The sequence below is a fragment of the Erythrolamprus reginae genome, chromosome 1, assembly GCF_031021105.1.
Source record: "Erythrolamprus reginae isolate rEryReg1 chromosome 1, rEryReg1.hap1, whole genome shotgun sequence".
NCBI classification, from domain to species: domain Eukaryota; kingdom Metazoa; phylum Chordata; class Lepidosauria; order Squamata; family Dipsadidae; genus Erythrolamprus; species Erythrolamprus reginae.
Genome location: NC_091950.1, coordinates 34474394 through 34500773, shown reverse-complemented (window position 1 = coordinate 34500773; position 26380 = coordinate 34474394). Strand labels below are relative to the sequence as shown.

Genomic DNA, 26380 nt, shown 5'->3' with positions numbered 1-26380 from the left:
AATAAAGCATTGTATTAATGCTTGGATAATTGTTGGTATACTACTAGTAATTATTTAAGTCCTGGTGGAACAATCGGAGCAAACATTACATGTAGCACATAGCATAAGTTGTAAAAATGTGACATTTTTCATAGTGTTTTCCCCAAGCAGAATACAAGTTTGGAATTTGATACTAGGATGAAAGGATGAAAATGGGTTTTCAGAAACTGTACAAATTCAGAATTACACTATTGCATTACAATCCATTGAAAAGATGAAAGTACAAATATTGACCTGTAACATAAATTTCTCAGAGTCCTTTAGATCATTTGTTTGGTTTGCAAACTTCCTGAATATGAAGAAAAGACTAGAAAAACAGATCAAAAGAAACTGAAGTAATCTGAATTTTAGTAATTATTGTTTTATGACAAAACTGTTTTGTGATAGAAATGATTGAATTATCAATATTCAAATTCAGTCCAATGACAAAAAAATTACTCTTCTGTAATTGACAGCTGCATTCCATTTGTATATTACATGGCTGATAAGGCTTCCATTGCAATAGAAAAATTACTAGTGACCAAAAATTGCATGTTCGCTATGAGTCTTACAGCTGAATCCTGTTGTTGATATATACAAAGTGGGACCCAAATTAAAATTATTGAAGATAATATGAAATCTTTGAAGAGAGATAGAAATACTTTATTTGATACTTGCTTCTAACACAGAAATATTATCATGAATTGGATTAATGAATACATAGATCCTCAACAATATAAAGAATGCAATATTTAAAAAGAGTTAGGATCAAACTTTTTACAGTGTCCTGAATTTTTAAGCCTGATGACTAAGATTTTGATATCAGATGCTGGATACCAGGGAGTTAACAATTCAGCTGGCTATATTTTATATATATGTTTCATTATATTATCTATAATAGTGATGGTGAACCTATGGCACGGGTGCCAAAGATGGCACGTGAAGCCATATCTGCCAGCAGATATTGCTCTAGCTCAGCTCTAGCATGCCTGTGCGCACCGGTCATCTGATTTTTGGCTCACACAGAGGCTGTGAGAGGGCATTTTTGGCTTCCGGAGGGCCTCCAGAGGAATGTCGGAGAGCGTTTTTGCCCTCCTCAAGCTCCAGGGAATCCTCTAGAGCCAGGGGAGGGTGAAAAACAGGCCTACCGGGCCCACCAGAAGTTGGGAAATGGGCTGTTTCTGGCCTCCAGAGGGCCTCCAGGGAGGCAATTTTCGCCCCCCCCCCCCCAAGCATTGAATTATGGGTATGGGCACTTGCGCCGGCACGGTAGTTTGTGGTCATGCACTTTCGGCACCCTAGGAGAAAAAGGTTCGCCATTACTGGTCTAGAACATTATAAACCATTGATAGTCTTATTGAATAAATATAACAAAAATAAATGAGGAAATTCTTCTTCTTATCCCTTGTTACAGTTATCATCAAGAATGTTTTTCCAAATATTTCTGTTTTCTTTGTATTCTGGATCTGCTGTGACTATGTTCCAACTTCTTTGTCTTTATTAGATTTGAAATCCCTGAACCTGAACCAACCGAAGCCGATAGACTGGCAATAGAGAAAGGAGAACAACCAATCAGTGCAGACCTTAAACGATTTCGTAAGGAATATGTCCAGCCAGTACAACTCAGGTTTGAGCTTTTATCTCTATGTTTTTTACTGCATTATCAAGTAAGGGAACACTGAGGTATCACTTTACATGAGAAACATAAAGTTCTCTTTGCTTGAAAAGAAGTTCTTTATATGAAAATGAAAAAATAAATGAGTTTATATTTTGACTTTTTTAAATATAATTTTTATTGGTTAGATAAAAAGATATAAAGCTTGTGAATACAATTTAAACAATTTAGATTATATATGAGAGCCAAACTGGCATTGTTGTTAAGACACCAGTCTTTGAACTATGAGATTGTGAATTCTAATCCTTAGGCACAAAACCCATTTAAAAAGCTGCAAAATAGTTAAAAGATTAAATATCTAAAATATATATTTTGAAAAAAGGGCAGCTATATAAATTTTAAAAATAAATATCTGTCTTCACATGATACTAGAACATTTATAAAGACATAGTGAGGGAGAAAAGAACTATGCCACAAACAGTATAATATAGGGGTATTATTTTCATTTATTTTGCAAAGATCTGGTTGTAGTAAATTATCCCTGTGCCCAAGTATGTATCAGAATAGATTTACTTTGGGAGTTTGCAATGTTGCATTTTTATAGTTCCAACAATTCAAACAAAATTGCGATTTATTATCATAGTAAGCCCCGTCCTTTGTTTCAACCAATGAAACTGTTTCAGATGTCATCTCACTTAAATATGTCTGCTTTATGATCAGTTAGCAAATCTCAGCTTCTGTTTGTGAAAATTAAAAATAGTAAAAACAAACAAACACCTCTTTTCTCTCTTTTCCCCCCCTTAAGGGTATTGAATGTATTTCGGCACTGGGTAGAACATCATTTTTATGATTTTGAGAGAGACCAAGAGTTACTCGATAGACTGGAGACATTTATTTCCACTGTAAGAGGTATACAATTTTAGTTGATACTTTTCTTTTAAAACTGAGCACTCTGCATTATCTCACAGTTATTTCCTAAACAGTTATTTACAAGTTATTTCCTAAGCCATCTGCTGTGACTATGTTCTAACTTCTTTGTCTTTATTAGATTTGCAATCCCAGGATTTGAAATCTCAGGATTTGTAAAAAGCTAAAGACTTATTTCCTAAGCCTTTAGGAAATAGGTCTTTAGCTTTTTACAAATCCTGAGTGTTCTATTGATTTTCACTTATTCATGGATCAGAAGACAATGGTAGTTTCAGTTACTATGAGACAATGTTATTATATCAATTTCCTTTTTCTGTTTACAAAAAAGGCATTAATAACTGTTCTGAATGCTTCTGTTTTTGTGCCTCGCTTCTTCCATTAAAAATTAGAGTGTGAATAACATATCTTATCCTAATTTCATGATTTTTAGGAAACCTGTGTTCATTATTACATGAAATGAAAAGAGTGTGCTTAAATCATTCGTGCTTCCATATAGATAAATACCGTAAATGTAAAATCATACATGCCATTTTATGTAGAATATCTAATATTGTAATAAAGCAGTTCTGATATGTCAATGTCTGCTGAAAGATTGTTTAAATCAGCTTCGCTTATAGCCTTAAGTTTAAACATTTAAATAAATATATATATTACATTTAATTTGGAAAAGAACTACAGTCATGTAGTACCATCCAGTTCTAGTATTTGCTATAATTTCTGGCATGTCTAGGGCAGGAATGGGTTCCAACTTACCTCACTGCTGATTCGCTCCCTCTTGTGCCGCATGGGCAGTAACGAAAAATCAATTTTTTTTTTAAAAAAAGGCACCAAAACATGGCAACAGCATGCACAATGCCAGAACTCGGCTTCCGCACATGCTCAGAAATATTTTTTTTAAAAAATAAAATAAATCAGTTTTTTTTTAAAAAAAAAAGAGGGTGACGTCCAAGGACCAGCACTGACCAATCAGCTTCGGTGAAGTCATCGTAACATCACCAGCGGGTCACTACACACTTGGGTGAATGGGTCCAAACCGGGAGGAACCCACCCCCTGGTCTAGGGCTGTTAAATGCAGTTTGGGATTACAATTCTTCTTTAATTTTTTGTCATAATTCTATCAACACTTTCCTGGACAAAATTGTGTTGTTGAACAGGATTTCCATGGGAGGGATATTTTCTAAAATAAGAAATTATGTATTTTGAGTTTACATTGTCCCTAGTATCTTTACTTAGCTCAGAAATTCATCTGCTAAAGAGCTTGGGGATTAAATGCTGCCATTCCTAATTATAGTCCTTCATTAATGGTGATGGTTGAGAAAACAGACAAAAATCAGAATGAAATATGCAAAATGTAGACTTTATGTAAAATAAAGCACAGAATATTTTTTAAATACCATATAACTGGCAAAATGCTGTGTCTTTTTAGCGCAAATTTAAATTCAGTGATAGTGATTTCTTCTGATGCAATTGGGTATTAGCATGTATATCTCATTGCTCACTAAATTAGAAGACCAGCCTTGAAGTTTTCCTTACTTTTCTACAGTGATACCTCGTCTTACAAACGCCTCGTCATACAAACTTTTCAAGATACAAACCCAGGGTTTAAGGGTTTTTTGCCTCTTCTTACAAACTATTTTCACCTTACAAACCCATCGCCGCCACTGGGATACCCCACCTCCGGACTTCCGTTGCCAGCGAAGCACCCGTTTTTGCGCTGCTGGGATTTCCCTGAGGCTCCCCTCCATGGGAAACCTCACCTCTGGACTTCCCTGTTTTTGTGATGCTGCAGGGGAATCCCAGCAGGGGAATCCCAGCAGCGCACAAACGGGCGCTTCGCTGGCAATGGAAGTCCGGAGGTGGGGTTTCCCAGCAAGGGGAGCCTCAGTGAAATCGCAGCATCGCAAAAACACAGAGGTCCGGAGGTGAGGTTTTGAGGACTTCGATGTTTTTGCGATGCTGCGATTTCACTGATGGTCCCTTCGCTGGGAAACCCCACCTCCGGACTTCCGTTGCCAGCAAAGCGCTTGTTTTTGTGATGCTGGGATTCCCCTACAGCATCGCAAAAGCACAGAAGCCCGGAGGTGGGGTTTCCCATAGAGGGGAGCCTGAGAGGAATCCCAGCAGCGCAAAAACGGGCACTTCGGCTGGCAAAAGGGGTGAATTTTGGGCTTGCACGTATTAATCGCTTTTCCATTGATTCCTATGGGAAACATTGTTTCATCTTATAAATTTTTCACCTTAACAACCTCATCCCGGAACCAATTAGGTTTGTAAGACAAGGTATCACTGTACTTTAAATGCTATTGACCTGATTGTAAAAATCATATGTATTCTGCTGCAGAGTATTAAAACTAGTTATCATTACTTAAAAATGGGAAGAACGTAATAATTTATCTCAAATGTCTTAAGCAGTGCGTACTATGTATTTGCTCAACAATTTATTATCTCAGGTTTGATTTATAAAATACTTTCCCCAAATTTGATGTTAATTATTAATACAGGTAATCCTTGACTTACAATAATTAAATTAAAATTTATGTTGCTAAGCAAGACATTTGTTAAGTGAATTTTGTCCCATTTTACTACTTTCTTACCATGGTTAAGTGAATCATTGTAGTTGTTAAATTAGTAAACCAATTGTTAAGTGAATCTTTTTCCCCATTGATTTTGCTCATCAGAAGATAACAAAATAAAAACAAAAACAACAAAAGTTGATCACGTGACCACAGAACACTGCAAGCATTATAAATATGAATCAGTTGCCAAGCATCTGAATTTTGATCATGTAACCTTGGGGATGCTGCAGTGGTCGCAAGTGTGAAAAATTGTCATAAGTTAGTTTTTTAAGGCTGTTGTAACTTTGAACAATCTCTAAATTAACTGTTTTAAGTCGAGGACCACCTGTAATGGAGGTTTGTTCTGTTTCACACTTGCTGCATGAAATAAATTTGTTCTGTGTATCTCTGATGTTGAAAGCCTTTTTATACAATCTACCAGCAATGTCTCATGTGTTTTCCAGGTAAATCCATGAAGAAGTGGGTGGAATCCATTGCAAAGATTATCAGGAGGAAAAAACAAGCTCACGCAAATGGCATAAGCCATAATATAACATTTGAGAGCCCTCCCCCTCCCATTGAGTGGCATATCAGCCGTCAGTTTGAAACATTTGAACTCATGACATTACATCCCATAGAGATTGCTCGGCAGCTAACTCTCCTGGAATCTGATCTCTACAGGTAGAACACTCTTTTGTTGGGTTGGTAATTCCTTCCATTGCATAAGTTAAATAAAAAAAGTGTTCCTTTGTTATTCAAATTGATTGTGTCAAGTCACAATCAATTGTACAGTACAGTATATGATAGTACAGCATAGAGCAATATCATGATTGCAATATCAGTGCTGTCTGGTTTGATATTTATAGTACAGTACTATAAGTACTTTTTCAGTAATAAGTTAATGTAATATACTGCATGAAGTATGTTGGTAATAATAGTAGATCCCAAAGTAAACATAATAAAGCAGAGTTTTGGGCAGTAGAGCATAGATTTTGTGCCTGCAAGTTTTATCATTAATAATTTCTGTTAAAAGGATTTTAGATAGAAGCTTTGAAAAGGAATTCTGTCTGAAGTCTTAGTTCTGTCCATTGCAGTACGTCGTAAAGGATGTTCTGAGTACAGTTCCCATTATCTCTTTCATTGACTCATGTTATTGGGCTGATGGGAATTCCAGTCCATCACATCTTGAGAATATGACTGGAGAAGGCTAAGAAGTCTGATAAAAAATGTCCGCTTGGAATGACAGTTGTATGCCATCATATTGCTTAGCAAGTAAAAAGGAAAGAGCCCATAGTATCTACACAAATTATTACACTGTAATTTCATTAAATTAAATGCCTGGAGCATTTTCTGAATTTTCTGTATATTATACTCTTACTACTGTGCACATTTACACCTTCCTATACACACAGTCGTTTTGTTTTGTTTTGTCTCTATATCAGGGCTGTCCAGCCTTCAGAACTTGTTGGGAGTGTGTGGACAAAAGAAGATAAAGAAATTAATTCCCCAAACCTACTGAAAATGATTCGACATACAACAAATCTTACACTTTGGTTTGAAAAGTGAGTAAAGTCTCTTACTGTGTTTTTTGGAGTATAAGGGGAACCTTTTTCTTCCCTAAAAGAGGCTGAAAATTTGGGTGTGTCTTAGACTCTCAATGTGGCTTTTTTTGAAGCTTTTCCCCCCAGCCCTAACTAGGTGCTAACAATCTTCCCAGCTCCCTACACCCTCCGAAGAAGGTTTTTCCTGCCCTAAGTCTTTGCATTCCTATTCCCTCTGAAAAAGACTTTTTCAGCCCTAACCAGAGGATAAAATAATGTGCTGGAGTTGAGCAGACTAAGGATGCTAGCCAGATGAATATCTGGTAGTTAGATTTCCCTCCCCTGTTTCCCTCCCCCAAAAGTAAGGTGCGCCTTATACTCCAGTACATCTTATACTCCAAAAAATACGCTATATCAGGATGCACAGTTTTTAATTAGCTCATGAGCCAGAATTTGCACAGAATGATGTGGCATAGAGGAGGAACCATGTTTGTTGGATTGAAAGGGAATGTTCATTAAATTCACCAACTGTAAACATGGACAAATAGGGGGAGCAATTTTATTCTATCACCCAGTGCATTTCAGTCTTAGGGTCACACAATAATTGCCTATATTTTCTTGATGTAGCTGCTAAGGATGGACAGATTTGTAGTGGAAAGTTTGAAGTAAGCTAAAGAAAAAGAAAATAAATCCTTCAAAAATCGGTACTTAATAAATGAATATATGATGGTATTATTCATATAGTACATCTGAATTAATGTTGGGGGAGGGGCAAAATGAGAATATGACAATAGTTTTAAAATAGCATCCAACAAGCCTCTGAACTATTTTTTTCCCTCCTTTTTCTAAATTAGGTGTATAGTAGAAATGGAAAACTTTGAAGAGCGAGTGGCTGTGTTAAGCAGGATTATAGAAATTTTGCAGGTTTTCCAGGACTTAAATAATTTCAATGGAGTTCTTGAAATAGTCAGTGCAATGAATTCTGTCTCCGTGTACAGACTAGACCACACCTTTGAAGTAAGTCTTGGTGACTGACCAATAATCAGAGTGTGACCAATGATTTTAAACTACAGTTTTATACTAATTGCAGCTGCAGTTCAGTACAAATTAACTTAAGGAGAAGACCAAGAAAGACACCAGTCTTTAATAAAGTTTGGAAATGATTTATTAATCATTAATCACCTGTTTAGGGTGACCCGCTCCCTTCTTAACCAGGGGGGAGTTGGGGAGCCCTTGCAGAGTAGTGCCGAGGAGTTTAACACGTTTTTCGCTGATAAAGTCGCTCAGATCCGGGCCGATCTCGACTCCAATTGTAAAACAGAGTCGACTGACAATGAGTCAGTCGAGGTGACTGGGGCACGTACTTGTCCACCTGTCTGGGAAGAGTTTGATCTGGTGACACCTGATGAAGTGGACAAGGCCATTGGAGCTGTGAGTTCCGCCACCTGTTTACTGGATCCGTGTCCCTCCTGGTTGGTTTCGGCCGGCATGGCGGTGACACGGAGCTGGGCCCAGGAGATTACCAACGCTTCCTTGGGGAGGGGAGTTTTTCCAACACTCTATAAAGAAGCGCTTGTGCGCCCCCTCCTCAAGAAGCCTTCCCTGGACCCAGCCGTACTTAACAACTATCGTCCAGTCTCCAACCTTCCCTTTATGGGGAAGGTTGTCGAGAAGGTGGTGGCACTCCAGCTCCAGCGGTCCTTGGAAGAAGCCGATTATCTAGGTCCCCAGCAGTCGGGTTTCAGGCCCGGTCACAGCACGGAAACCGCTTTGGTCGCGTTGATGGATGATCTCTGGCGGGCCCGGGACAGGGGTTTATCCTCTGTCCTGGTGCTCCTCGATCTCTCAGCGGCTTTCGATACCATCGACCATGGTATCCTTCTGCGCCGGTTGGAGGGGTTGGGGGTGGGAGGCACTGTGCTTCAGTGGTTCTCCTCCTACCTCTCTGGCTGGTCGCAGTCGGTGTTAGTGGGGGGTCAGAGGTCGACTCCGAGGTCTCTCCCTTGTGGAGTACCTCAGGGGTCGGTCCTCTCCCCCTTGCTATTTAACATCTACATGAAACCGCTGGGTGAGATCATCCAAGGACATGGGGTGAGGTATCATCAATATGCCGATGATACCCAGCTTTACATCTCCACCCCATGCCCAGTCAACGAAGCGGTAGAAGTGATGTGCCGGTGCCTGGAGGCTGTTGGGGCCTGGATGGGTGTCAACAGACTCAAGCTCAACCCGGATAAGACGGAGTGGCTGTGGGTTTTGCCTCCCAAGGACAATCCCATCTGTCCGTCCATTACCCTGGGGGGGGAATTATTGACCCCCTCAGAGAGGGTCCGCAACTTGGGCGTCCTCCTCGATCCACAGCTCACATTAGAGAACCACCTTTCAGCTGTGGCGAGGGGGGCGTTTGCCCAGGTTCGCCTGGTGCACCAGTTGCGGCCCTATCTGGACCGGGACTCATTGCTCACAGTCACTCATGCCCTCATCACCTCGAGGTTCGACTACTGTAACGCTCTCTACATGGGGCTACCTTTGAAAAGTGTTCGAAACTTCAGATCGTGCAGAATGCAGCTGCGAGAGCAGTCATGGGCTTACCTAGGTATTCCCATGTTTCACCATCACTCCGCAGTCTGCATTGGCTGCCGATCAATTTCCGGTCACAATTCAAAGTGTTGGTTATGACCTTTAAAGCCCTTCATGGCATCGGACCAGAATATCTCCGAGACCGCCTTCTGCCGCACGAATCCCAGCGACCGATTAGGTCCCACAGAGTGGGCCTCCTCCGGGTCCCGTCAACTAAACAATGTCGGTTGGCGGGCCCCAGGGGGAGAGCCTTCTCTGTGGCGGCACCGACTCTCTGGAACCAACTCCCCCCGGAGATCAGAACTGCCCCTACTCTTCCTGCCTTCCGCAAACTCCTCAAAACCCACCTTTGCCATCAGGCATGGGGAAACTAAACATCTCCCCCTGGGCACGTTGAATTTATATATGATATGCTTGTGTGTATGTATTTTAGTATATGGGGTTTTTTAAATTTTTCAATATTTTAATTAATTGGATTATGTATTGGATTGCTTTTCACTTGTTGTGAGCCGCCCCGAGTCTTCGGAGAGGGGCGGCATACAAATCCAAATAATAAATAAATAAATAAATAAATAAATAAATAAATAAATAAATAAATAAATAAATAACCCATATATGTGTACAATGTTAGCAGATTATGACCTCAATCAGCCAGATGAATCCTAACTGCAGGAAAGGTTAATTTCTCATAAGCTAGGGAAAGGGGGCAAATCTTACAGTCCTTTCTCCCTCCCTGCCCCACCCTTTAGAATCTGTTGTAATCATAGATTTTAAGCAATGGAATTTGGAAATAAAATATTGCTGGAGAGTGATGTTTTAAGCCTAAATTATGTGCTGAATAAGATCCTCACCTTAAGGAAAAATCAATGTCTATGTTTATTCATTGGAAAAGAGGAGATTACAAGAGAGTAAGCAAGCACATAGTGGGAATACACTTTGAAAGGTATATGTATTGGTGCCAGCAGGCTTGACGTGCTTCTGGCCAGACCAGTTAAAGATACAAAAAGAAGCCTTTGGGATCAAATTGATTAGGATCCTGCCCATTTCAGACAGCAGTGCAAGCTGGGTCTGGGTGCTAATTAACTAATCAAGGTTGTAGTGCTGAGGTAACTTGCAAGTAGAAATTTTGCCTGCACACAAAGAAAATCAATTTAGAAAGAAATCGTTTATCCAAGCAGTTCCTCTTTTGCAAGGAAGGAAATTCTGGAAAGGAGGGAAAAGAATACAAAAATAGGGGGAAAAAGAAGACTGGGTAAAATAACACTTTCTTTTGTCAACTTTGCATTCTGCCTTTTGTACAGCACCTCAATGCATACATCATATCATATCACGTCACATCACAATATAAATCATGATGAGATTTTTGGGGGGAGGGGGGAATTAAATAAGGTTTCCAATCTGTGATAATGTAAAGTAAATCCTAGCTCATACTTCAATGGTCCATTATAATTTGTGTTTACAAATTATTGAATTATTTTACATTATACTTTTAAAAATGTACATTTTACTATTTTGTTTTATTACAGTCATTTATTTCTGTCCTTAAAATATATATTAACAAATAACAAAAAAGAGAATATATACCATGTTTCCTCGAAAATAAGACCCTGTCTTATAAATATTTTTTTTAACCCTGAAATAAGGGCTTGATCTTCTTGCCATGCACTCAAAAACCCGATTGGGCTTATTATCAGTGGATGTCTTATTTTGGGGGAAACAGGATAGCAACCAAGATGATTATGTGTAAGGCATTTGGACAGCAAAGACAAAATACTGAGAAATTATATAGAACAGAGATGTTGTGAAGATTGATCAGCACTGAATATTACACAGATACAGTGTATTCTACAATATCAAAATGTGGATTTTTTTCTATTCAATATCAGGCACTGCAAGAAAGAAAAAAGAAAATTTTAGATGAAGCAGTAGAATTAAGTCAAGATCACTTTAAAAAATATCTTGCTAAACTCAAATCAATCAATCCACCATGTGTGCCTTTCTTTGGTAAGTTACATATCAGAGATGGAAAAAATGGCTGTTTGTTTTATTCCTGCTAATTCATAAATAGTTACGGAAATTATGACAATCTTTTTAGGGTATTTTGTAGTATTTATTATTTATTTTATTTATTTATTATTTAGATTTGTATCTTTTGAGAGCATGCTTTTCTGCTGAATATTTTTCCCTTCTTGATTAACTTTTATATGAAAACCAGAATATATTTAGATTTGAGATGATTGCTGAAATGCCCTCCAAGTATGATTCCAAAGCAGTACCATACTAACTAACTAAGCGTGCTCAGTATACCATCAAATGCTATCTATTTTTTGCATATTTCAGCCTACTTTGAGAGAGGAGATCTAAGAACATAACATATTAGCAGAAGGCATACTAGAAGTTAGTAAGGTTATTATTTAATGGTCCGAAATGATTTAGTGATGTAGCTTCTCTGAGGTTTCACACAGTTAATTTTGTCAGGAAATAGAGTAATTCTTAAGGTATTGTTGATCCAACAGAAGATAGTATTTTTTTTCATTTGCCACTATTCAGAGTTGGGCAGCAAAACTTTCACTTTCATCTCACCATTCAGAAATGTATCAATAGTTCTCACAGGTTTGGGGAAGAGTGTAGGATCTGCAGGAGAGAAGGAGTCTTGGTGTTTTTTCTAGTGAAAGGCATGGGTACAACTATATGTCTCACTGTAAAATGTGCTATAAGTTGTGTTTATAACATATTATTTTACATTCTTACTTGATAGGGGTTGCATGTAACCTATGAGGAATCTTGCCCCTTATTTATTATTGGTTTTGATCATTTATTATTCAGTGCAAAACCCCTTGAAAATAGGTTGCAGCAAATAAAAAAATTACTTCCCTAAAATTTCTTTGTTGACTTCTCATAATCTGAAATGTCAACTTCTGCTAGATGTTCTAAAGTTCAAAAAGGTAATGCAATATTTAATGTGTAGTTAACCACTTAAGGTTAATTTTTCTAAAGGAAGTGTGTCTCTTATGGTCATAAACAAAAAAGAAGGTATAGATGTGAAGAAAATAATAGCCCTTTGCCCTTTTTCTCTATTTAGGGATATACTTAACAAATATTCTAAAGACGGAAGAAGGGAATCCTGACTTCCTAAAAAGACAAGGGAAAGGACTGATCAACTTTAGTAAAAGGAGAAAAGTGGCTGAAATCACAGGAGAAATCCAACAGTATCAGAACCAACCTTATTGTTTACGTGTTGAACCAGATATCCGGGTAATTGGACAGCACTGCAGAAAGTTCCATGTGGATTTGATAAGATGACAAATTTTGTTTGGGTACTTTGCTGATAACTGAGCTATGAGTGTAATGCAGCTGCAAAAAAAACCAAATGCTTTCTAAGGGTGTATTAATGCAGACAAAGTGGGCAGATCATTTAACATTTTCCACACTGTTCTTATATGTTCTGAGCATCATGTTTCATAACAGACTGCAACAAATAGGAGCAAATACAAAGGAGGTCTTGTGAGGAACTGTTAAATAATAATAAATAATAACAACAAAATTGGAAGGGACCTTGGACAGTGTTCCCTCTAATTTTTTGGGGGGGTGGGCAGAAAAGTATAGTGTCCGAGTGGCAGTCCCTTTGGGACTGGGCGGCACAAAAATAATAAATAAAAAAATAAAAAACCCACCCTGTTTTGCCTCAGAGAATCTCAAAATAAAATACTGTACTGTGTGTCTATAACAGTGAGCTCATAATAGGGCAACTCTATCAATATCAAAATGCCACTTAAATAGTTGAGCTAGTTTCAAACTAGATTTTGATTTTCTTTCTCTCTTCCTTACTCCCATTCTTTTTCTTTCTCTTTTCCTTCCTCTCTTTTTTCTATCTGTTTCTCTCTCTTCCTCTCTCTCTCTCCTTCCCTCTCACTCTTTCCCTCTCGGCTTCTGGGCAGGTTTGGAAAACTCTGAGTTGATGATGATTTTTAAGTGAGCGATTGCTCACTGCTCAGCTTAGAGGGAACTATGACCTTGGAGGTCTTCGAGCCCAACCCCTTGCTTAGGCAGGAAACCCTGCACTACTTCTGACAGATGGTTATCCAACATCTGTTTGAAAAACTCTGAGTTGATGATGATTTTTAAGTGAGCGATTGCTCACTGCTCAGCTTAGAGGGAACTATGACCTTGGAGGTCTTCGAGCCCAACCCCTTGCTTAGGCAGGAAACCCTGCACTACTTCTGACAGATGGTTATCCAACATCTGCTTAAAAACTTCCAGTGTTGGAGCATTCACAACTTCTGGATGCAAGCTGTTCCACTGATTAATTGTTCTGACTAACAGGAAATTTCTCCTTAGTTCTAAGTTACTTTTCCCCTTGATTAGTTTGTACCCATTGCTTCTTGTTCTACCCTCAGGTGCTTTGGAGAATAGGCTGACTCCTTCTTTGTGGCAACCTCTGAGATATAGGATATATATCATGTCTTCCCTGGTCTTGCTTTTCATTAAACTAGTCATGCCCAGTTCCTGCAACTGTTCCTCATATGTTTTAGCCTCCAGTCCCCTAATCATCTTTGTCACACTTCTCTGCACTTTTTCTAGAGTCTCAATATCCTTTTTGCATCATGGCGACCAAAACTGAATGCAGTAGTTCAAGTGTGGCCTTACCAAGGCCTTATAAAGTGGTATTAACAAATACATTAACAAAATTATCTGGATATGTTTGGCCCTCAGAAAATAAACTCTGCAGAGATATGCTAGCCCCTTCAAAATATCTGAAGGGTCATCATATCAAAATTGAAGTAAACATATTTTCTAATGTCTAAAAGGCAGTACTAAAACCAATGTGTTAAAAATACAGGGAAGCAGATTCAATCTAGATTTCAGAAGAAATTTCCTGATGATAAAAGCTACCAGCCAGTGGAACAAGCTCCCACATAAATAAGTGGGTTGCCTTTGCTAGAGGTTGAAGAGTAATTTTTCAGAGGGCTTAAGTGGAGAGCTGTAGAGCTTTCTAAAGTTACTTCCAATTATGTGATTGTATATTAGTGTTTTCTATAACGGTGAGGATTAGATTTAGCAATAACTCACAAAGTGTCCAAGTTCTTAGATTCTCTTTATGAAAATATCAACTTGTACAATTAGATGGGAGTACACTGCAGCCACCATTAAATTGAACTACTTTTCATATTCTGGACAGGATGTTTGATCTCAGTTTAAAATGTATAGAAATATAGGTAGTCCTTGACGTTCGACAATTTGTCTAACAGTTCAAACCTATGATGGCTTCAGAAAAAGTGATTGAAACCTGTCCTCACGTGACTGTTGCACTACCCCAATTCAGGCATTTGGCAGCCTGCTTGTCTTTCTGACAGGTTGCCTAACTCTACAGTCACACGATTGTGATTTGCTACCTTCCTAGCTAATTTTTGACAAAGTCAATTGGAGAAGCTGGGTTTGCTTTACGATTCTCTTATTGATCACAGCAAAATCATAAAATTGGATTTTGTCTTATTATACTCGCTTAACAAATGCATTACTTAGTGACCAAAATTCCAATCCTAATTGTGGTTGTAAATTGAGGACTTCTCGTCCATTTCACATGCACTGTGTACATATGCAGTCCCATCCATAAATAATTCCAACATTGCTAAGGCTATGTGAGGAAATAAAATACGATACAGAGAGCCCGATTGAGAGCCTAAGAACAAATGTGATTTCTAGAATCTTGCTGGGGTGGGGATGGGGTAGGGAGGTTGGGGTATGCTGACCCTTACCAAAACTTTTTTTCATGATACTTTTGTGTTTTTTCAGAGATTCTTTGAAAATTTGAACCCCATGGGAAATTACCCAGAAAAAGAATTCACAGACTATTTATTCAACAAATCTCAGGAGATTGAGCCCCGAAATTGCAAGCAGCCTTCTAGATATGTAAGTATTCAAATAATGTACTGATGTGCTGATAGTTCTCAGTTCATGACAGTAATTGAGACTGGAATTTCTGCTACTAAGTGATGCAGTTGTGTGCATTTGACTACATTGTTTAGCAACATCCACTTAGAGTCCCTAGGAAGTTAGGCGGCATACAAATTGAATTAAATAAATAAATAAACAGCAATCCCAGAACTCTCCATTGCCATTGTTAAGCAATGATCAAGGATCACTGAATCCTAAGTGGCTCATAAGCAGGATGGCAGGCAGGCAAGGTGTGTTACGAATGCAACAGGGCAGGGATAGCTACTACCTGGTGAAGGAATGGCCCACGAGGCACATTATGAGCACATCAGGGCCAACAATATCTAATGCGAGGCAGGAGAGGGTGCACAAATGGCTCACAAGTATGGCAGGGTAGGGGATTGCCTGCTGATACATAAGCGACTTATCGGAGGGACTTTTGATTATCCCTTCTAGCTTTCCCATTGACTTTGCTTGTGGGAAGTTTGCAAATAATAAGCATGTGGTTGCCAAGTGCCCACATTGGAATCACATGACTGTGACAGTACTGTGGAGTCTGGAAGTTTGAGAACATCATAAAACTTTTTTAGCATCATAATTTCAAACTGTCACTGAACAACTGGTTGATAAGTGAAGGCTACCTGTACAGGACTCCATTTGTTAGTGTTTATATTTAATTTGTAGAAAAAATGATGGTGTGTGCTGAGAGATGTGTGCCGTTCGCAGAAATACTGCTCTATTCTCAAACCTGGCAAGGTTTCTAAGAAAAAGTATAATAATAACAATGGCTGAGTATTGTACCACAAAATTACTTTGTAATGTTAAATGGCACTTTACTATGGAGTGTTATGAATTATTTGACATAATTAATGTAAGCATAATTGATACTTACATTAATCTAAGCCCTCAAAAGATGTTTTGTTTCCAGTGGAGAACTGTATTTCAAAAATGAAACTTTTGCTTCCTCCTTTATCAGAGGAGATATCAAAGGCGTGCAATCAAATGTAGTTTGAAGAAAGGAATTGCTGGAATTAATATTCTTAAAGCTAAAAAATTGCTTAGGAAGGAAAAAAGCAATTTTCTTAGTTTAGCATGATTAGTCTATTTTGCACTGATTTATTTCCTTGTATTTCTGAACATAAAGCAAAATATGTCCTCGGAGAGGGGCGGCATACAAATCTAATTAATAATAATAATAATAATAATAATTAACTCAAAGAAACAAAAGGAGATAAAACGGTGGGATTCTTTTCTCTCTCTTTTAGCCTAGAAAAACCAGCTACCCTCTAAAATCTCCTGGAATAAGGCCAAATGCTGGCAGGCATGGGTCAACATCTGGCACTTTGAGAGGCCATCCAACGCCTCTTGAAAAGGAGCCATATAAGATTAGTTTCAGCAGAATCACTGAAACTGAACAGGAATCTGCAGCATCGGCACCAACCTCACCAAACATACCATCCACTCCTCCAGTGTCTGCGTCATCAGAAGTCAGTGTATTCATAGACATTGATCTCAATAGCTCCTTTGGTAAGTATTCTGAACGACCTTACATTCCCAAATTACAATAAAACTAAACTAAAATTATCTCTGATATTTGCAGATTTACATCTCTACCATATTATGATAAGTTTGGCTTAGTGGATAAGTGGTGGATGGGAATGCTTCTTCTGAAAGAGTTCTAGTCACTGAGTTCATGTATTTTGAATGCAGCATTTTTGTCTTTTAGCTTTTGAGATCTGGAACAGGGTGTACAGTGGTCCCCCGATTATCGCGAGGGTTCCGTTCCAGGACCCCTCGCGACAATTGATTCTTCGCGAAGTAGCGGTGCGGAAGTAAAAACACCATCTGCGCATGCGCAGATGGTGTTTTTACTTCCGCCGCAGCAGCGAGGAGCCGAAGATTGGGGTTTCCCCGCCGCCCACGCAAACTCCTCGCTGCTGCCGCGCCCGCCGCTTGTCTTGTCCGCCCGCCGCTTGTCCGCCGCCTGCCTGCCCGCGCGCCCGCCGCTCGCCCGCCCTTTGCCCGCCCACGCCGTTCGCTCGCGCCGCTTCCCAGCTGAGTCCTGAAGCCAGAAGGCAAAGGCGAACTTCCGCGTTTGGCTTCGGGACTCAGCTGGGAAGCGGCGCTGGGGTTTCCCCACCGCCCATGCAAACTCCTCGCTGCCGCTCGCCCACCCTTCGCCCGCCCACGCCGTTCGCTCGCGCCGCTTCCCAGCTGAGTCCTGAAGCCAGACGGCAAAGGCGAACTTCCGCGTTTGGCTTCGGGACTCAGCTGGGAAGCGGCGCTGGGGTCTTACTGGCCGCCCACGCAAAGGGGAAACCCCGGCTCCTCGCTGATGCCCGCCGCTCGCCCTCCCGCCAGCAAGAGGGGGAAGACCCAGGGAAGCCGCCCAACAGCTGATCTGCCCGGGGAACGCAAACTCCACCATCTACGCATGCGTGGCCATAGAAAAAAGGGGCGCGCATGCGCAGATGGTGTTTTTACTTCCGGGTGGAAAAATCGCGATATAGCGATTAGCAATGATCGAGAGCGCGAAACTGGGGGGATCACTGTATTTCTTTTTATGCCATTTATAACTGAGCGCAAGTGTTAATGGCACAGTGGAGATCAATCATTTAACCCCCAAATCTGTATACTCACCATTTCTTTTCTACTCCTTCACTTTTTATTAGGCCCATGCAAAACATTTAAACAAAGAGCCCTCTTTGAATCATTAAAGACACTCTGTGTTTTGTAAAGCTCATATGTAGCTTCAGCAGTCCCCATCTATCATGAATGAGCCTGCAAAGCTCTTTGCGTCACTTTCTTCACATACATGGAGATCCAGGCATTTCTGCCATAATCGAGTCATGCAAAAAACTGTACAGGTAGTCCTTGGATTATGATGACAATTGGGACAAAAATTTGCATTTCGGTGTGATTGTAAAACATGACATCATGTAGCTGCATCACTTACTGATGGCAATCTTGGCACTCTCTGTTGCTCTTGTTAAGCAAAGATCATAGGTCATTAAGCAAGCATTTACTCACAACTTCCAGCTGACTTCCCAAAAAACAAAAGGGATGCTGGGCTGGCAGGAAATTGCAAGCCCAAATAGCTCCCAAGTAGCTGATGGGCAGTTAAGTTGATGGTGGGAGAGGATGCACAATGGCTAGTTGTGGTTCTAATTTACCTGACTGCCGGTTCTCTTCCTCACATGCCATGTATACACATATGTGCTATGTGTCAAGTGGCCATGCAGTGTGGATGCGCTTTGCAAGCACGCACGCACATCCACACTGCTAAAAACCCAGCTTCTGCACATGCACAGAAGCAAAAAAACAAGATGGCACTGTCTATGGGACATGTCCAGCCGGCCATCAATGCCAGTTCAGCAAGTGAGGGGAAATTTCCACTACGGGTACTATAAAACCCGCCCAAAGCGGCAGGAACCCACCTCTGGCGCAGAGCAAGTGTTGTAGAGAAACTTGCCAATGCAGAAGCTGAGGGAGTGCGCGAAAGTGGCTGGCACAGTGCGAGATGGGAACAGCAGGTTGGTCCTGCTAGAGAGGATGCACAAAGGTGTATAAGTGGCTGGCAGGGCACGGTGTGAGCACAGCAGGAGTGAGGGTGGTTGCTCCTGTGTGGTTGAGAGTACACAGGTAACTCTTGAGCAAGGCAGGAGTGCTCTGGGGCGAGACGTGGTTGTTGCCAGGTCTGTTGAGGTGCAGTAGGGCTGTGAGAGGCTGCTGCTGGGTGTGGGAGGCTGCACAGGTAGAAGTACAAGCATGGCTAAGGGGGAGGGGGAGGGGGAGGCTGCTGGCTGTACAAGGGTGCATGAGGGTAGATGGCCACTGAGGAATGAGTGAAGCAGGGCCAGGGGTACTGCCAGACGAGAGCAAGTGCATGGATGGCCGCTGTGGGCAGAGGGTTACTGAAGGCACCATAACCAGAGTCCTTGGAGGAAAATGTCACCAGAGAGCAAGTGACTTAAACAAAGCAATTTGCAACCTTACCTGCCAGCTGTTCCATTAATTTTGCTTATGAGAAACAAATGCCGATCATGTGCATGGGACTCTGCAACCATCAAATGCTGGATGCTAAGGGCCTTGGATTGACCGAAGGGATTCTGAGACAGCCAGAACTTTGAGGGCCTCGGCTAAATACCACTCATTCAACTCTGTCATAACTTCAAATGGTCACTGAAAGAGTGCTCATTAACCAAAGACTACCTGTAGAGAAATGCTTTCTATAATCCTGTGCCTTTTATTGTAAATCCTGCTTCAAAAAGCTCAGAGCAGAACGCATGTGGTTTAATTGACTGTAGACAACTGTTCCTCTTTTTTAGTAATGAAATATTTTATTTCCCACAGTGTTTCATTACTGACTTCCTAAATTCATTCTACTTTCCCACACAAGCCTCAAAAAACCTCAGATGACCTGAGTCAAAGATCTGTTTATTATCCTGGCTGATAGGAAGAATTGAGTTTGAAAGAGTTAGACTTTCTTGAGAGAAAGCACTCCTGCACCAATAAGAGCTGGTCAAATCTCACCTCATAGGGGTGGCCTGATTATGCCAATGATAGTTGGTCAGGTATGCCAAATAGTGCATGTGGCAAAAACTGTGTCAATAGCAAAAAGAAAACATTACCTGAGGATAACTTAAGGCTGCCTCGGGTATAGTCTGGGGATCAGAGAAAGGCAATGCAATGAGCACATAACAGAAAAGACATTGCTGGAGTACATAGATAGGGAAGAAATGGAAAGGTTGTAAAAAGACCAAGACTAGTCCTCATGCTCTTTTATCAAGTTCAGGTGGGGAAAAAGTTGTGTCGCTTACAATTAACAATACACTTTTTCGCTTAGCTGTATTTTCAGTTCTAAACCAATATTTCAGCAGGGAAAAGTTATTGATTATGTCCTTTCTGCCTTTTCCCCACAGGTAGCAACAACAGCATATTTGCTCCTGTCCTTTTGCCACAGTCAAGTAAGTACTTTGTTTTTTCCTTAGAATTACGTTGTCTCTGCAAAAGAACAGCAAGAGTTACCCTAATCCCAAAGCTGTATGATTTTTGGCCCTGTCTAAAAATGACAAGGGGAATAACCAACTATCCAATTGACATTTCGAGGGGGTGATTTTCAGATGCTTTTGGGGAGGTTGAGGCTTTGGAGGTAGTTTTGAGGGAAAATACGTGTGCCTTAAAGTTTGGTGAGACTTCAGAAAAAGTCAGACCTCTTAAAAAATTAGAGCAATTTCTTCCTTTTTTTGAGGATTAATGTGCACAAAGATTTATTGATCAGAATTTTATTTGGCCAGTTTGGTCTAGTGGTTAAGGTGCTGGCCTTGAAATGAGGAGACTGAGTTCATGGAAGCCAGCTGGATGACTGTAAACTAGTCACTCACTCTCAGCCTAACCTACCTCATAGGATTGTTGTGGGAAAAATAGAGACCGGACTATTAGGTTCATTGTGTTGGGTTGACGTTTGTGTGTGTGTGTAATAATATGACCACCCAACTTAAATAATATGACTCTAGCTGGTGTACAACAGAAATATAAAACAGCAGTAAAATGAAACAATTAAATGGCTATCAGAATTAAAATGCATCCCATCCTACCAGGACTTTGCTCATTGTGATCTGTGGAAATACTTATTTATTATTTATTTAGATTTATATGCTACCCAATCCCAAGGGACTTAGAGAAGCTTACAGCAATATGCCCAACTCTTAACTGCCTTTCTAAAGGCTTGCAGGCTTGTGATCAAAAGCTAGTTAGGTACCCAAAATCTTTGCCATTGTTTCCCTTGATCTCACTATTGTAAACTTCCAAAATACTTTTAAAAACTCCACCAAAACTCTATTCATCGTAGAAAACTACCTATAGATTTTCTAATCTGTCCTAAATACAGAAGCTATTAAAATAAAGCTAGATAAAGCAAAATGTAAACAATGATATATAGGTAGTTCTCAACCATCTATTAAGTGACCATTCAAAGTTACAATAGCACTCAGAAAAACAACTTACAACCAATCCTCATACTTACAATGTCATAGCATTACCACAATCATGGGCTCTTGGCAACCAGGATGTATTTATGACAGTTCAGCATCCTGGAAGCATGTGATCACCATCTGCAACTCTCCCAGTTAGCTTCCAACAAGTAAAGTCAATGATGGAAGCCAGATTTGCTTAACCAGTCATTCACTTAACCAGTTATTTGCTTAACCATGGCAAAACTATTGTAAAATTGGGTATGACTCACTTAGCAACTGCCTTGTTTAGAACTGAAATTCAGGTCTTAATTATGGTTGTAACTCAAGGACTATCTGTATCAAAAATAGAAAAATGATTGCTAGGGCTTATGCATTTAACAAATCAGGTTTCAAAAGATTCAGTACACAATTGCACACTCTTAATTCTCTCTGTTTTGTTCTTCAGAATCATTCTTTACTTCATGTGCAAGTTTGCATAAATTAACTGAAGAAGTCCTGGTTCCTCCTCCTCTGCCTCCTCGCAAGAAATTTGATCAGGAGGTTTCCAACTCAAAGGTAATCTTCTATTTAAAAGAAACTTCTTTATGTGTACAATATTTTTAGATTATGAGCAAAGCAGAGATCTTGTAGCCGTGTGTGTGATTTTATTTTTCACCGTTCAATGTCCGTATAGTTTCGTCTGTGTTTGTGCATCTGCTAGTGCCTCCTCTCAGAACAACAAATACCCACTTACTTATTAATCAGCTCATGTGTTGATTTCATGTCTGCTGCATTAACTGTCTCAAACATGGCTTGTTGATACAGTGGTACTTCTACTTACAAACTTAATTCGTTCCGTGACCAGGTTCTTAAGTAGAAAATTTTGTAAGAAGCAATTTTTCCCATAGAAATCAATGTAAAAGCAAATAATGCATGCAATTGGGGAAACCACAGGGAGGGTGGAGGCCCTGTTTCCTCCCAGGAGATTCCTAGAGAGGCCCCACAGAGGCTTCTCCCTGCCTTTTCTGGTTACACTTTTGGAGGCTCGGGTTTGTAAGTGGAAAATGATTCTTGAGAAGAGGTGAAAAAATCTTGAACACCCGGTTCTTATCCAGAAAAGTTCATAAGTAGAGGCGTTCTTAGGTAGAGGTACCACTGTATTTCCAGTCATTTTGAAATATCTATTTTTAGAGCTGAATTCCATTCATTTTGGTGGAACGTTAAACCATTTATTTTAAATCAAACTGTTTTACACTCTGAGGAGTTAATATTCAAGTTAATACTCAACAGCCTGGGGCTGTTGAGCGATAGCATTCTGCTCCGGCCAGTAGGATTTATTTATTTATTAGATTTGTATGCCGCCCCTCTCCGTAGGCTCGGGACGGCATACAAAGGATGAATGAGTGATGGTTGTATGCTTGCTTTGTACTGGGTTTTAAATTTTGTATCTCTGTTTATTATTTGTACTTGGGGTATTTTTTAATTTTTGTATTCCTTTTATTGTTGTATGCTGCCCTGAGTCCGTCAGGAGAAGAGCGGCTTATAAATTTGAAAAATAAAATAAATAAAAATACAGTTCAAGAATGATGAAGAAGTATGGAACGCTGTATTTTGAAAATGTCAGTGTTTTGATCCAGGAAATAAATTTGAAGATGGATACACTTGAGGGTTAATGCAGGTTCTTGCTCAAAATAATTTACATTGGGAACAGTTTGAATGATTCTGCTCATCTGTCTTTCAGGGTGGTTCCAGGTCTGATGATGATCCTCCTGCTGTCCCCCCAAGACAGCCACCTCCTCCAAAGATACAGCCACGAGTCCCAGCTTACACTGGTTTGTTTGATCAGCTTCTGCAAAGCCCTCCGCCACCTCCACCAAGAGACCCTCTGCCTGACACTCCTCCACCAGTGCCCCTTCGACCTCCAGAGCACTTTGTGAACTGTTCGTTCAATCTTCAGCCACCCCCTGTGGGACACTTTCACAGAGAGGCCGACTGGCTCCGGGAAGTTAGCACATGCCCAAACTCCCCCAACACTCCTCCTGGCACCCCATCCCCTCGAATATTGCGTCGCTGGTGCATGCTCAGCCCAAACCTTAATAGCCTTGCAGCACCTCCAGTCCCACCTCGCCAGAACTCCAATCCTCAGCTACCAAAACTGCCACCAAAGACTTACAAGAGGGAACTTTCTCACCCTCCTTTGCACAGACACTCTTTGCTAGAAAATGCAGAAGCTCCTCAATGACCTTCACTATGGTAGTCATTGACACTGGAATAGCAGCTCCTAACTACAGTTTCTCTTTAATTTATTCCAATGACACCGTGAATTTTAGCCCTTTGTCAGGCAAACACATGCACCAGAGTGCTGCAGATCAAGACTCATCCTCAAGCATTGGAACAACAACAGCCTTCAGACTCACTCTAGCCTGCTTTCACCATCTATCTTCTCCTCAGGGGATCAGTAACACTGCCTTCTCCTCTTCCTCTTCAGTGCTGTGACAAAGAAAACCATATTTTGCACTGTAAATGACACACTACATTAATTTTAAACTGACATCAATTCATTGCACTGAGCCAAAACAATTTTTTTTTAAATTTCCAAACTGGAGCATGAGCAGCCTTCTCTTTCTCTCCCTTTCTCTCTCTCTCTCTCTCTCTCTGTGTGTGTGTGTGTGAGTGTGTGTGTGTGTTCTAAAGGTGCAATTAATTGGAGAACCTTCTCCAAACTGGTGTCTTTAAGCTGTATCAGGACTGCAATCCTAGCCAATATGGCCTTCTAGAAAGCACCAGGTAAGATGCATTGAGAAAGGCTCATGAAGCGTTCTCACCCAAGCCGAGTTGCAGTGAATACATTCATTTCAATGTGATTTATCTGGGAGAACTTTCAAGTGGATATGCCCAATTGATGCCATAAGTGATGGACTTCCCACCAAACATGAAAACCTATGTCATGTTTCTAATTTTGTTTTTATAAACCTATTCAGATATTTTCTTTTCAGGAAAAAGAATAAAAATCAAGAGGTTTGTGCTAGACCAGTTATGCTGGACCTACAGCATGGGTGCCACACAGAGTCATATCTGCTGGCACGTGAACCGTTGCCCTAGCTCAGCTCCAATGTGCATGTGTGTGCTGGCCAGCTGATTTTTGGCTCGCACAGAGGCTCCGGGAGGGTGTTTTTGGCTTCCAGAGGGCCTCCGGAGAGATGGGCGAGAGAGTTTTTACCCTCCCCTGGCTCCAGGGAAGCCTTTGGAGCCTGGGGAGGGCGAAATAATGGGCCTACTGGGCCCACCAGAAGTTGGGAAGCAGGCCGTTTCCTGTGTCCAGAGGGCCTCCAGGGGGTGGAGGAAGCTTGTTTTCGCCTTCCCCAAGCATTGAATTAAGGGTGTGGGCACTCGCACATGCACGATAGCGTGCACACATGCTCTTTCGGCATTTGAGGGGAAAAAAGGTTTGCCATCACTGTGCTAGACCATTATATTATTGTTGTTTTCAAATGTTAGGTGACATGATGTCTTAATTTTTGTAGTTTTGCTGCTGAAATTGGAAAAAGTGGCTAAACCAAGAGAGTGCACTACAATTGGCCCGATTAAATGAGAAGCAGAAAAGGGTCTGCTTCATCCACCTGTTCAAGAACAATTTAGCACGTGTGTCCTATTCAGTTGTGCCTTCTTTGTTTAAACAAGCGGAGGTGTCTTAAGCTAAAAAGTTGCCTATTGTTTTGGCGAACAAAGCTATTGCGCCATATTTTGTACAGTTGTTTATAATGTATAATTTACAAAGTAATAACCTGTATACATTTCTGTGATTTGCCTCTTCTGCAATCTCTTCTTTCTGTGCATTATACTATTGTAAGCATTTCTCTATATATTAATGGTGAAAACCATATTATAATTACCCTTCTTTTCTCAAATTAGAGCTTTACTGTCATTATGGGGTCCCTTCTAAAAATGTAGTGTTTAAACCAGCAGATATTGAAGAATGCTATTTTGGACTCTGAAACTTAAATGAGACCTTCCTCTGGCCAGTTGAATACTGTTCTTTTCCATTCAAACTGGCATATCAAATGAATTTGGTTCACATTTTTAAAAAAGATCTGAAGAGAGTCTGGTAGCACCTTTTTTAATTAACTTTTTTTTTAAAAGCATAAGCTTTCATGAGCCACAGCTCACTTTATCAGATGTATAGAGTAGCTAGACCTTGCCCCCTTTAAGATGGGTGGGCTTCAGCTTCCTGAATTCCTAGTCAGCATGCTTTACACAGGCATGGCTCAGCTTGATAAACAGTAGGGTAAATTGATATAGGATTTAAATAGGGATGGTAGGAAAGGAGGGGATAACAGGTTGGTTTTGTAGATACAGATTATCTGTGAGGCAGATTAGCAGTATCTTTTTGATTAACAGTTGTGTTAAAAACCCTTTGATTTGTTATTATCTTGAGCTTGCCTGAAATCTTTTGATGTATAGGGAATACAGATAGACTAATGACCACATTTGTGACTAGAACTTATGTTGTAAGTCATTGTGATCATAAGTCTAGTGAAACCTAATTTATGACTATTTTTATAGTGGGCATTAAATAAATCACACAATTGTTAAGAAAATCCAGCTTCCTCAAATGGGTGTTTTTTGCCAAAAAAGAACATAAAGTGCAATCATGTGACTGCAGGATGCTACAACTAGTCCTAAATATGAACCAATTACCAACCACTCAAATTGTGATCACTTGGCTATAGGGATGTGGCAAGTACACGTCACAAGTCCCTTTTTCTAAAGGTCACTGTAACTTTTGAACAATTGTAAAAAAAACTATCATAAGCCAAGGAGATTGGACATTCAGCAATCTCTTGCTCAGCGATGTCTTTAAAATGGATTGGTTGAAATAGGTGCTACCATAATTTCTTGGGATTTTTTTTTTGTGACTAGTTCTTTCACAATGTTCAAGTACTGTAGAATCCAAAAGCCTTCTCTTGACTACTCTGTGGCTTTTTACTGTTCTTTGTATCAGAGTTCTTAACCAGACTAATAAATCACCTGGTCTTAATTTTTAAGAAAGCCTGTTCAAGTTATATTATTCTTGCAAAGATGATCATAGTAAGAAAAACAGATGAAAGTCCTGTCTTTAGGCAAGTTGTTGCTGAAGGCAGAAAATCCAACATGGTACACTCCTCCTTTCCACTATTACAGAGATTAAAACAAGTTGATTATTTGCACAATAATTTTCAAGTCACCTGCTTGCACCAGGGATGCTTAAATCTGGGT

At 40.2% G+C, this 26380-nt stretch overlaps 1 protein-coding gene across 1 annotated transcript in view; it reads left to right on the top strand.

The window, feature by feature from the left end:
• The window catches only part of SOS2 (SOS Ras/Rho guanine nucleotide exchange factor 2), a 45843-nt gene extending 19670 nt beyond the window's left edge, over positions 1 to 26173 (top strand). The window contains exons 12-23 of the mRNA XM_070749014.1: positions 1523 to 1645; positions 2439 to 2542; positions 5580 to 5796; positions 6558 to 6677; positions 7511 to 7673; positions 11123 to 11240; positions 12319 to 12491; positions 15030 to 15146; positions 16436 to 16697; positions 20093 to 20137; positions 21591 to 21700; positions 22866 to 26173. Of these exons, the coding sequence (XP_070605115.1) occupies positions 1523 to 1645; positions 2439 to 2542; positions 5580 to 5796; positions 6558 to 6677; positions 7511 to 7673; positions 11123 to 11240; positions 12319 to 12491; positions 15030 to 15146; positions 16436 to 16697; positions 20093 to 20137; positions 21591 to 21700; positions 22866 to 23366 (2053 nt within the window). The 3' untranslated portion in view covers positions 23367 to 26173. The remainder of the gene's footprint in view (positions 1 to 1522; positions 1646 to 2438; positions 2543 to 5579; positions 5797 to 6557; positions 6678 to 7510; positions 7674 to 11122; positions 11241 to 12318; positions 12492 to 15029; positions 15147 to 16435; positions 16698 to 20092; positions 20138 to 21590; positions 21701 to 22865) is intronic.
• The last annotated feature ends 207 nt before the right edge of the window (positions 26174 to 26380 follow it).